Source organism: Gavia stellata, chromosome 20 (genome assembly GCF_030936135.1).
Source record: "Gavia stellata isolate bGavSte3 chromosome 20, bGavSte3.hap2, whole genome shotgun sequence".
NCBI lineage: Eukaryota > Metazoa > Chordata > Aves > Gaviiformes > Gaviidae > Gavia > Gavia stellata.
This window is the reverse complement of record NC_082613.1, coordinates 11,555,005-11,567,822: the sequence shown is the minus strand read 5'-3', so window position 1 is coordinate 11,567,822 and position 12,818 is coordinate 11,555,005. Positions and strand designations below refer to the sequence as shown.

Below are 12,818 nucleotides of genomic sequence, written 5' to 3'. Positions count from 1 at the left end.
GGGAGAAACTTTAAGATGTTAAAAAAAAGCAAAGAAAAGTTTGACCTGGAAAAATCATTGGCTTTTTTTTTTTCCGCCCCTCTTCTATACCACTGACGGAAAACTTCCCAAAGGCATTTCTCTCCCCTCCCCTCTTCCTGGTCCTCACTTTTCAAAATGCAAACATCCCTACTCACTCCCCAGGGTGCTTCTGGCCCTCTCCCCCCGGGGAGCACCTGGAGCAGGGGGAGCCCTGGGTCCCCTCCAGCCCCGCTGTGTCTCACTTGCAGGTGGAACCAGCTCCCGCTCTGCTGATCATGGTCAACAAGACCTTAAATTACTGGGGTCCCGGTTTTGAGGAGGACGTTATCAATATCAACGTGGGGGGTCTGAGAAGGCGGCTCAGCTCCAGTGCCCTCTCCAAGTTCCCCGACACCCGCCTGGGACGCCTGCTCTCCTGTGACTCGGAGGAGTCCATCCTGCAGCTCTGCGATGACTACGACGTGAGCGCCAGGGAGTTCTACTTCGACCGAAACCCTGGCTTCTTCCTCTACGTGCTCCACTTCTACCAGACGGGGAAGCTGCACGTCATGGAGGAGCTGTGCGTCTTCTCCTTCTGCCAGGAGATCGAGTACTGGGGCATCAACGAGTTCTTCCTGGACTCCTGCTGCAGCTACCGCTACCACGAGCGCAAGCTGGAGAGCCGGCACCACAACTGGGACGAAGAGAGTGAGGTCAGCAGCGTGGACACGTCCCCTGATGAGATCTCTGACATCAACCACGACCTGCTGCGCTACAGCACGCTGCGCTGCGGCAACGTGCGCAAACGCCTCTGGCTCACCATGGAGAACCCTGGCTACTCCATCCCCAGCAAACTCTTCAGCTTTGTGTCCATCAGCGTGGTGCTGGTTTCCATAGCCACCATGTGCATCCACAGCATGCCCGAGTACCAGGAGGTGGATGAGAACGGCAACGTGCTCGATGAACCCGTCCTGCACAAGTTGGAGTATTTCTGCATCTCCTGGTTCACCTTCGAAGTGTCTTCCCGCCTCCTGCTCTCCCCCAACCCCAGGAAGTTCTTCAAGCACCCGCTGAACCTGATTGACATTGTCTCAGTGCTGCCCTTCTACTTCACCCTCTTGGTGGACGTGACCATGGGCAGTGACTCGGAGCTGGGCAACCTGGGCAAGGTCGTGCAGGTGTTTCGGCTCATGAGGATATTCCGGGTGCTGAAGCTGGCTCGGCACTCCACCGGACTGAGGTCACTGGGGGCCACCTTGAAGGTAAACTGGCTCTCTATCTCCTTATCTACTCCTATAGCCTCTGGGTAAGAAGGAGACCTCTGGTACGGCTGGGAGATGTGCACATTCCCATTCCCAGTGAGCTACCAGCTCTGGGTAGTGTCTGGTGAGCGTGCTTGGGGTGGTGGGCTGGATTGTCGGTTTGTGTGTTTGCTAAAGCAACCAAGTGTGAGGAGCACTGCATGAGTCCTCTTTGTACACACACTCATTGCTTGTAGACTTTGCTTCATGCAGAACTGGTGTTGCAGGGACTCAGCCACCCCTTCCACACCATGGTGCGCAAGCCCTGTTGCACGGTGTGTTGGAATGGAGTCAGCCATGCATGGGTGGATGGTGATGTCCCACCAGAAGTGGGTCAGTGCCTAGCCAGGCTGTGAGCGACCTGCTGAGCAGGGACCAGGCCAGCCAGCAGCTGCTCGTTATACCAGCACCAGCGTGCATAGCTTGGAGCTGCTCGTCCCCAGTCTGGGAGAAGGGGGAACCTCCTAAGGGCATGCTGCCAGCGTTCAACCCTTGGAGTCTGCCCATCTAGGGAGACATAGAGATCCTGGTTCAGCTGAGCTGACACTTGGATGCTCCAGGGTATGATGACATTGGGACTGGCACATGGTTAACCATGGGTAGTGCAGAGCAGGAGTAGAAAAGCAGAAGGTTACCTGCCTGGGACAACCAGCCCAAGGCAGGGTGCGTGTCCCCAGCAGAGCCTGGGCCACCAGCAGCCCCTCAGTGTGCTGGAGAGGCTCAGGGAAAGCAGAATGTGCAGGGCTGGGGGAAGCTGGCCCCAGGACCATGCAGTCCTCAGGAGGAAGAGCTGGATGAGGAGATGCTGAGACAGTGAAGGACCAGGGTCCAGGCATGCTGGGAGATGGCACCCCTGCAGGTTTGGTGAGAGGAGGTCCTCATCCTCCATGGCATGCCCCAAGGCTGTGTCTCTCCAGACCCCCTCTGCAGCACTCCCAGCCTCCTTAGACAGACCAAGATCAGCTGTGACAAGAGTCAAAGCATGAAGCTATCATGAAATCCTCACCAGCCTGGTGCTGCAGCCCAGACCTCCATCGCTGCAGCTCGGCTGGGCAGCATGGACCAGCCATGGTGCCCTGTGCAGCTCTCAGCTCTCCCCCACCACCCCTCCCTCCTCCATCCCCCTTGTGCTGAGGGCCACGTGCCCCAGTCTGGGGAGGGTGAAACTCTCCCCTCACCTCCTGCACTTACACAGAAAATCCAGCCTGATGCAGAGGCCAGTTAAACTCAGCCTTTAATTGTCTCTGATTCTTGGCAACCACATCAAGAGAAATCCTAAAGCCGATCCACGAGCCTGCCAAGACGCAGAGTGACACGCGCTCCCGATGCCCCCCCACACACTGGGCTTGTGCTGGGCACGGGGAGGAGGCCACCGGGGCAAACATCTCCTCTCCTTGTGGGATCGCCTCTGGTCTCCACTCTTAAACCAGTAGACTGGTTTTCAAGCACTGCTCATGAAATACCCCTGTACTTTTTCCTCCTTCAAACAAAGGCTATGCCAAACAAATGGCCCAGGAAAGCAATCTTCACAGCAGAGCTTGAAATTCAGCCAAAGGGACACTCTCCTCGCACTCAGCGCCTGGCAGGGGCCGGAGCCGCAGCTCCTGGTGCTGCTCCCACTGAAGGGCCATGGCAGGGATGAAGCAGGCACAGCTGCGGCTGGGGACACCCCGTTTCTCACTGCTGCAGCCGTGGCAGGGCCGGCATGGGGTGTCCTGGCGTCGGCAGGACTTGACTGCCAGGGTTGGACCCATTCCCGTGGGTAAGCCATGGAAAAAAGCAACCCTCGAGCGTGGCTGGGGATGAGGATGGGCAGTAGGAAAGGTCTTCTGCCAACTTCTTCTGTGAAGCAGGACCAGCCCAGCACTAATCCTGCAAACCCCACAGAGCATCAGGAAAAAATGGGGGAAAAGATCCCTGGCATCCTCAAAGCCTGCTGAAAATGGGGTCCAGGGAGGATTGTTTGAAATGAAGATGCCTGAAGTCCTACCTGCATCATACTTCCTTCTGAACACTCACCTTGAAGAGCAGTTAGCAAGTGACAGACCCGTGTAACACTGCTTGCAGAATTTAAATAAAATTGTGTACCTGGGAAGGGCTCCCTGAGCCCTTTCTGTGCTCCATTTAAGCATGAATGACATGTTGCAGCAGAGCAGGGACTGATGGGCTCATCTGCATGTTATTAAGCAGCAGACGAGATCCGGGGAGCCGGCAGTGTCCCGGCTCCAGCCTCTGCTGAGCCGCTGATTCACCGAGTGACGTGCTGGAAAGCGCCGCTTCCCGGGGACTCCGGAGCCAGCTGTAAATGGGAATGAGCGAAGGCACAAATCTGACACAGCAGCTTAGTGTTGTGATTTACTGGGCACATAAATTACAACGTCTTGTTAATCATAATTTACTTCCTATCGCAAGAGCATAAAGCAGCAGCAGAGGCGTAAAGGCTGTTAACAGCCAGGAAGCGGGAGCGATGGCTCTGGCAAGCAGAATAATTGTTCCTCTGCCATGAAAGTGCTAGCAGAGGGATTTCTGCCATTTGTGCATCATAAACTCTGAACCGTCTTCAGATTGCTTGGGGCCTGATCCAGGGTCTGTTTAATTTGAGGAGAGGCTTCCCACACGTCTCTGCTCTTCCTCCCTGCCATGCACGACATCCATTACCGCTATTGTGGTTCCCGGGTGCAGGTTTGGTGCCTGTCTCCCACTGGCAGTCAATAGGTGTGAGGCACTGAGTAATGTAGGCAACCGCAGGGATCTACAGGAGCAGCTGTCTGTCCTCTTAGGGGCCTAAATACACAAATAGGTTGGAAGAGCCAGAGCTGCACATCCCCAGACAGCGGATGCATCACCCTGCTGTTGCTACTGCGGGCCACCTCCACGCTCGGTCCCCACGCTGCTGTCTCCAGCCAGGCTCAAACTGGGCTCTTCCATTTCACTGGTCTTCTGCTGTAGTGGAGGAGATATGTGTGTTCAGCAGGAGAAAGAGCCCATGCATGGCCCATGGCTGTCCCAAGGGCAGGCAGACCTCCTGCCAAGGCTGGAGCCCAGAGGCTGGAGCCAGGGTGGCTGTTTCCCTGGAGCCTTTTATTACCCAGCACCACCTCCCCCAAGGCTGGCTGCTTGCTAAACTAAGCCTGCATCCCACCCGACCCCCGGCTCAGCCTGCATCCCCGCCCAAACCATGGCTAAAACTGCATCCCCATCCAAACCATGGCTAAAACTGCATCCCACCCAAACCATGGTTAAAACTGCATCCCCACCCAAACCCCAGCTGCAGCTGCCTGCCCCTGGATCAATGAGCGAACCACACGTTTTGAGGATAAATGGCTGCAAATAGGTAGCAGCCAGTGCCTGAGGATCAGCTGGGAGATTCCTGGAGCCCCCCTATGCTGCAAGCCCTGACCCTGCTTGTAAATTAAAGCAGTAGGAGCTATCCAGCTGCCTGACTTCCACCATGCCTTCACTCTCCAACACATCCCAGGGCCATAACTGATACTATTTAAAAATGTATAAGGTTATTCGGCTCTGCTGCTCCCCAGCTGGGACGTACAGACGTGCTGTTAAGCTCCAGCCAGGAGCAAGCGTTTCATGGCCAAGTGATACATCCTCGAAACTCGGCTCTGAGCTGTTTGTCCTTCCCAGGGAGCTCCCTCGGAGCTGCTATAGGGCACTTGAAGCCACCGGCGACGGTGGAGGAGGAGGAGATAAGTTCCCCTTGGTATTACTGGCATTAGCTGAGCAGCTTTTACCAGCAGTCTAAGCAAAGTCGTCTTGCTCCCTGCTGTGAATCCACCTCCTTTATGTCTCATCTTGACCATGGAAGCTCTTTTCCCACATCTTCGGCTGTTTGCTTTGCTCAAATGTTGTTTCATTTAGTCCTTATGTGGTCTCCAATAAAGCATTCTCTGCCTGTTAGGAGACTGGCAAAAACACCCCACGATCAGAGCTCTGCTTGCCTTTCCCAAAAGACAAAGAGCAAACTGGCAGATCAGTGGGCAGAAACATCCAAGAAATTCGCTTGTGACAATCAAAAAGCGAGTGGACTAGCCATGCTGCGAGGACGGCGGTGGCTTTGGCACTGGCAGGTGGTTAGCCTGGCCCCGCCAGAAAACGGGGGGCTCTGCGGTCCCCTCCTGGCCTGCGAGGCTTTAAGAGCAGGCTGTGCCGGGGGTCCCCGTCCCCGCTGTGTGCAGGGCTCTTGGCTCACGCCTCGCCGGCTGCAGGGCAGGGGCAGGAGCCGGGTGCTGGATTTGGCCCACATGCCAATGCTGGCCATGGCAGTTTGCCTGGTCCCAGCTTGCTCCCTGGCAGTCCCCTTCCCAGCATCACTTGCTGCCTTGTTCCCTAACTGCCCACTGCCTTTTCCCATGCCAGGTTTTTGGCATGGGTTTATATTTTGCTCAAAAATTAAGGATATCCAAAGATTGCGACAAAAATGTTTTTGTTTGAAACCAGAGAAATGATGGCTTCTTCAAGGAGCATTGCACACCTCTGCCATCAATCTCTCCTCCTGGGTCCCACGCCTGGGAGGTTGGGTGTCCCACGGCCCGTTCCTGCTGGGGTTCCCAGACCCCTCAGGGTGGGGCTTGGTGAGCCAGGGCGTGCAGCACCCCATGGGGGTGGGTGCTGAGACCAGCCCACGCCGACGCTGGATGGATCCCTGGACTGACCTGATGATCAGGGCTGCCTGGATTCATGTCAGCTCAGAGGTTCACTTTGAGTCTCCCATAGAGAAGCAGCAAAACCTGAAGGGAAATGTAGTTGTCTCAGAAATGGTAGTTTCTGCAAGAAAACTCTCCCCCTGGAACAAGCCCCTCTGCCCTCGGGCCATCCTGCGGACAGCGCTGGAGACCCCTCGCCGGGCTCGTTGGGTGCTGCGCAGGTGCCAGTGGCCAACCCCTAACCCGTCACCCAGCCCTGGGGCTGGGGTGCTGAGCCAGGAGGAATTTGCTGCTGGGCTGGTGCCTCCCAAGTCGGATCAGCCAGAATTTTGCCTTTAGCAGCCAAGAAACCTCATTTAATTTGGTGGCTGGAACAGAGCCGGGGGGCTGGCTGCCTCCACCCAGGTCTCTTTCTGCAACAAGGCAGTGCAGAGACCCCCCCCAACGCATCTGGCTCCTGCACCCATGGGTGCCTGGGGGGGATGTGAGGCTGACCCTGCTGCTGGGTGCTGCAGGGCCACCCAAGCTGCTGCCCAGCCTGGCTGAGCAAAAGAGCAGCAGCAGCCGTGCCGCAGCGAGCCCAGCCAGGGGCTGCCTTGTGTTGCTTTAGGGTTGTTGGTGTCCTACAGCCAGCTCAAACACAAGGTAAAGTCATCTAGAACCTCAGGGTTCCAGTGTCCCCAGGAATGGGACCACAGGGGACAGAAACTGGAGCAGGGGGTAGTTTCTGCCTCCCTTGGAGCTGTGTCCCATGAGTGCAATATCCCTCCCTGGCGTGTAAGAGCAAAAGCCTCCTGAACTCTGCTAGCTGGAGCCCCCCGATCCCTCCTACCCAGGTGTGTAACGAAGGGTTAAATGGTCCCTGGGACTGTAGACAGTGTTGGGGTATAGGAGGGAGCGGGTGAGTCCCTGGGGCTCTGGCTGGGGGTCCCCGGCAGCTGGGGAGCCCGGGGCTGAAGAGCTTGAGCTGAGCCTGCAGCAGAGGTGCACGTCCTCCCTGCGAGCACATCGCCAGCGTCTCAGGAAAATACACATCACCTCACTTAGAGGCTGCCTATTAGGTGGTTTCTGGGGACCTGCCAAGATAAAAGGAAAATATGTCTAAATATTGTTAGCCGAGATCAGGTCGGAGCGAGTGCCGGAGGCAGGGGAGTAGCCTCTCTGTGCCTGGGAACCCTGGCTGGGAAGCGCAGGTCCCTTTTCCCTCCCGGCACTGCCTCCCCCTCGCAGGCTCGTGGAGGAGCGGCTGTGGGTGCCAGGGCTGATTTCTCAGCTGCCCACTCACGCCGGGTGTGGATGACCCATGTACCCTCCGACCTGTCTCAGCCTGACCCTGAAGCGGGACATCCCACGGCAGAGATGGATAGAGGCACCAAGATTCCCGATGGAGGCGTGCAGGGAGTATGCGTGCAGGGCTGTGTTTGCATTGCATGATCCCAGTGTCCTGGCCGTGACGGGTGCGGTGGCCCTCCTGACCACCGCTCTGCTTTGCCTTCCAGCACAGCTACCGGGAGGTGGGGATCCTGCTGCTCTACCTGGCCGTGGGGGTCTCCGTCTTCTCCGGCGTGGCCTACACCGCTGAGAAGGAGGAAGACGTCGGCTTTGACACCATCCCGGCGTGCTGGTGGTGGGGCACAGTCAGCATGACCACCGTGGGCTACGGCGACGTGGTGCCCGTCACTGTGGCGGGCAAGCTGGCCGCCTCGGGCTGCATCCTGGGGGGCATCCTGGTCGTGGCGCTGCCCATCACCATCATCTTCAACAAGTTCTCCCACTTCTACCGCAAGCAGAAGGCACTGGAAGCGGCCGTGAGGAACAGCGGGAAGAAAGACCCCGAGGACGTGGAGAGCACCTCCAGCTGCGACCGAGACTCGGAGGCTCTGAGCGAGTCCTCCCTGGGCAGAGGCAGCCCTGACCGCCGTGGTCTGACCCCCGGCGCCCACCCCGCACCCTGACCCCACCATGCCGCGGCACCGGCGTGCACGCGGGACCTGCTTGCTCACCGTGAGCACGGCACGGCTGTTGTACCGGGACACAGCAGAGGAGCCAGGCTCTCCCCGTCTCGCACCGCGCCTGGTGTCACCCCTGCCCTGCGAAGGACAGGAGGGGTTGGAGGAGATGCCCAGCGGGTGCCAACTGCTTCCAGCCCCCAGGACACAGTGGCCGGGTCCTCCTGGACGTGTCTCAGCCTTCACCCAGCGATGGCCCTGCTCCCCCATGGCTGCAAACAGAGGCTGCGGTGCTGGACGTCCCCTGCCAGAAAGGGAGTGAGAAAAAAGAAATACAGGTGACTCGCGATCCAGCACTGCCCCGGCTGCGTGAAGGGGGATTTTCCTCTGCCCTGAGGTTTTGTGTTGTCCAGGGTGAGGTTAAATAGCTTGAGGGTGAGGAAGCCCCAGACCAGGCGGGCTGCCCTTGCAAGCCCTGTGCCAGGTCGGCATCAATTCCAACTCGTGCTACCACCAACTGGAAAGAGTCTCGAAAGGCTCAGCTGCCGCACCGGCCACGGGGAAAGGGAGTTGGAGTACGGGAGGAGATGTGTCCAGCTCAGGGTGAGCCCCACTGTCCCTAGCCCCTGCAGTGGGACCGACTGGACCTCACCTTCCTTCCATTGCAGGTGGGGTTTAACCACTCTCCTGCGCTGCCACTGCCGGGACCCCCAGGGACCTGGGTCTGGGGGCTGTGCCGGGAGCTGGCCCAGCGGGAGCACTGACTGTGCAGGGGGGACACCAGCCGGGGATGACCAGGCAAAAGGGCTGCTGTCCTCCGAGGCACGAGCAGCCAGAGGGGATCAAGCTGGGGGAACCAAAGGGTCACCCCCGGTGGGGCTCTCCCCCCCAAGCCCTTCACTCCATGGGGCTCCCATGCCACAGGGCATTTGTTCGGAGGAGCGGCTGGTCTCTGCGGCTGCTGGCATCCAGCCCCCGGGGCAGAGAGGAGGCAGAGTCCCTGCAAAGCGCTGTCAGGGAGCAGACATGGGGGGTCCACTCCTGGGCACAGAGAAGCTGCCTCTGCTATTGCCATACATTCGTGATTTCCACTGTGGGAAGAGCTGCCGGGATCCCAGGGGCTGCAGCAGCCTGTGATGGGGTGGAGGAGATGACGAAAGCCAGCTGGGTTCCGTACATGCCCTGGTCCCCCTCGCCACAACCCCTAGCCCAGCTTCGCTCTGCTGCCTCGTCCCTCCCTGCCTTGGGGCCAGGCAGGGGCAGGAGCACTGTAAGGAGAGGGGTCACACTCCCCAGGCATCACCTCTGTCCCCGCAGGGAGCGGAGCTCCCTGGGTGCCGAGGCGCTCGCCTTCCTTCTGCAGGGAGGGAGCACCCGTCGTGTCCGCAGGAGAGCTGGGGCAGAGGGGACCTTGTGCGGCTCCTCGTCACCGCAGCCTCTGAGCACCTCACAGCCGGGGAGGGAGCTCCGTCCGGAGTGCTGGGTCCCCTTCCCGCCCGGATCCCCCACCCAGCTGAGCATGTTCAGGGCTGCTCCCAGCACAGCATTAATTCCCTATGGAGTTTTTCCTTGACCCCCCAGGTCTCTGTTTGGAAACAGCGCAGCTCCTTTGTGCACAGAGGAATACACCCAGCAACGCCTGTTCCGAGCAGGAGAAAATGCACCCTGCAATCACCTAATCAGCTCAAAAATATGTTGATGGCTGCAGGACGGCCCCAGGCGCCTGGATCCTGGCGTATGCCGCTGGTTGTCCTGGCTGGCTTTTGGCACAGCCGCAGTTGCCGGTGCTGGCTCTGCCTGTGGCGATCTGCTGATCATGGGGAAGAAACGACAAACCAACACCCGGGCGGGTCCAGCCTTTCTGAACCCCGGTGGGATTCGGGGAGGGGTCCCCCGGGAACAGCGGTATGGGATGGGAGGGTGCTCACGCTCTTGGTGTTATTGAGTCTTCCAGTATTGATGGTTTGTGGTCTGCTCTGCGCTCATTCTTACTGCGAGCTGGGACCAGCGAGCTCCATCGTCTGCTCCAACCAGCTCCTGCTGCACTGTTACTTGAATAAAGGAAGGATTTTCCCCTTCTGTCCATAAATATTCCAGTAGCAAAATGTATTCAAATATGAAGACTAAATTATGTGTATTAATTAAAAAGCATTATGCAAATAATTAAAAGAGCATGTAAATTAATTTTCTATCTATGCATGGGATGCATACTGTATATTTTATTAAAGACCTAAGTGACCCGCTCTGGAGGCTGGTTTTCTGTTTCGCGGCAGCTCGGCGCGCCTGTGCTCATGCAGCGCACCGGCTGAGCTGGGGCCGGGTCAGTGGGTCGGTGCAAGCGGCCCCCAGGCCGCAGGAGCAGCCAGGCTGCTCCCAGAGTGACTGCGGGTCCCTGTGAGCCAGCTCCCGGCACCGGCTCGGAGCACAGCGGAGCTCCCACCCAGACCGCCCCCGCCTCATCCCTGCCCCGATGGTGGGTGACAAGTCCTCGTGCCTGGACCGCTGGCATCATGCTAGTGGAGCATTTTGGATAACCCATCTCCCAGGAGACCCAATGAACTGGGTGTCCCTGGGGTGTGAGGGAATGGGTTGGAGCTGGCGCACTCTGGGAAGAGCCGTCCACGGATCCAGGCATCGTGGCTGGGAGGGAGGGAAGCGCAGAGCAGCTTTTAGAGGGAGAGGAAAGGATCGCAATTAACATTAAAAATGCAGGATGATTCCCAAAGCAAAGAGCTTGCCTCATCCAAGCATGGTTCATTCCTCTATCCCATTCATTACATACCCATGAAATCTGGGAAGCAGGCAGGGAGGAGCAGAAATTTGCAGAAACGCACACACTGCGATCAGCAGCACCAAGGGACACGAGAGCTGAGCCACCAGCATGAGCAAACCCAGCACCGGGAGCCGAGGAGCAGCAGCCAGCTGTTTTTTCCCCTAATAGTCACTCTTGTTTTAAGAAACTAATTTTAAACCCAGGCTTGTGGGCCATGTTTTGGACTAAAAGTAGAAAAGGCTCCATTTTAAAAGAAAATACACTTTAGGTAGCAAGTGTTAAATGCTTAACTTGGTTAAACAACGTTTTAGGCACACCTTTGCCAGCAAGAAGGTTGGAGGATGCGTGTGCATGTTCCCTGCCAGCTTCCCAGCAGTTTCGCTCACAGCTGTGGCTGTTAGCAAGGGCAGGGGATCAGTGCCTGGGATGAGGAGGGGATGCAGCACACTGCAGCTCTGGAGACTCGAGAGGAGCTGGTCCATCGCACTGACACCTGCGTTCATCTCCCCTTCATCCCTGCTGCTTTCATTAGCCCCAAGTATTAAAGCCAGGAGGGCTGAAGCCCACCCAGACAAACTCAGGCTAGCTTGTGCAGGCCAGCAGCTGCTCAAATACCACAGCTCTGTTTAAATCCCACCTCCTGGCATGGAGAACATCCCCTCGGCTTTAGTGGCCCTAATCACATCCAGCCTCCCCTGCCTGCCTTGCTGCAAAGGCAGAGCTCAGATGGGCTTCCAGCACCCAGCCAGCAAACTGCCCGTGACAGGGACTGCGGTCGCCAGCAGATGAGAGCGATCACTGATTAAGCTACGTTATCACAGGCTGTCTCTGGCCAGCGCTGCTTGTAGACTTACAAAAGTTCAGTAGCCACTTGGGAGGTTTAGAAGAGCCCGAAGGATAGCACCACACTGCACCGGGCTGCCTAAGGAAATACCTTCGCACTTGCAGAGGGTTTTAAGCCCTCAGGCAGAAGCTGGGCACACAAGGAGCAGCATCCCCAGCCAAGCTGAGCAAGCCCAGCGCCAATTTTCTCTCCAGAGAGGAGATATCCCACCAGTGTGTCCGGCTACTGCAAGGGGGTGGCTGCTCTGTAGGAGCTGGCTCTCCTGTGTGTCAGGGGGTGTAGTTCGTGCTCTGATGCTGCTTGGGCTTTATCCTCCTTTATCCCGAAGGCAGCATAAAAGGCTGAGCTCGTTCCTGATGCTGTACGTGGCCTCTGGTGCTCTGAAATGAGGGGGGTGTCTCGAGGCTGCATGTCTGCAGGGGGCTGGCTGGGGAGGGGAGGGCTTACTGCATCAAGTGCATTCCTCCGTTAGATGTGATAGGAGGGGAGGATTAAAAATAGAGTTTAATCTTTATTCCTTTGAGAGTTTTTTCATAAAAAAACCCCCAACAAGCCGCTAATCTTTCCAAGGCAAAAGCTCCCCCAACTTGGGGGTTAAAAGCGAGGCAGGAGCCTCCTGCGAGCCCCTCTGCCACGCCGCAAACAGCGGCTGCCCTCGGCGGGGGGCTGGTGTGCGAGAGCTCCAGGCTTGTGTTCGGGAAAGCCAAGAAAGATGTTTTCTTTTTTTAGCCTCCTGCTCTCTGTGAAGACATTAGGATTTGTATGGCTATGAGTAACTGCACTAGGAAAATCCTCCCACTGCTGTGCAGGCAGATCTAGCAGAGCTCGAGTTCTGCAGAGCAGGGAAGAACTGGGTGCAGGAAGGTGCCCACCACCAGAGGAGTGGGTGATCACAGCCCACGCTCGTGTTAGCAAGACACTTCTGCGCAGCGATGGGTTGCCAGGACTGGTCTAACTTACTATTTCTAAGGCAAGTAGGAAATTCATGTTCTTTTGCTAACGCCTAATCAGTTTTCCTGAGAGCGACGACTGCATTGTCATTTGGTACAGTGGGTAAATCAATTAAACACTTTATCAGGTCATGTCTACAAAAGCTGCTCTCCACACTCACAAAATGATTGATGAAAGAGTGACTCTTGCTTCCAGGGAATGGTGATTAAGGAGTGACCTTATTAAGCTATTTTATGCAGCTGAGAATTAGACAACTCTGCTCAAAGACACAAAGTAAACTTCATTACTTTTGTTTAAAACTTCTTTGCCAGCTTTCAGATCCATGGCTACCCTGACCATGGT

The 12,818-nt window shown here is 57.1% G+C and overlaps 1 protein-coding gene across 1 annotated transcript; it reads left to right on the top strand.

Moving 5' to 3' along the window:
• The first annotated feature begins 296 nt into the window (after nucleotides 1–296).
• On the top strand, nucleotides 297–7,914 carry KCNS1 (potassium voltage-gated channel modifier subfamily S member 1). The gene is made up of 2 exons (XM_009808776.2): nucleotides 297–1,262; nucleotides 7,459–7,914. Exons 1-2 carry the CDS (start codon nucleotides 297–299, stop codon nucleotides 7,912–7,914), a joined length of 1,422 nt encoding a protein of 473 aa, XP_009807078.2.
• The last annotated feature ends 4,904 nt before the right edge of the window (nucleotides 7,915–12,818 follow it).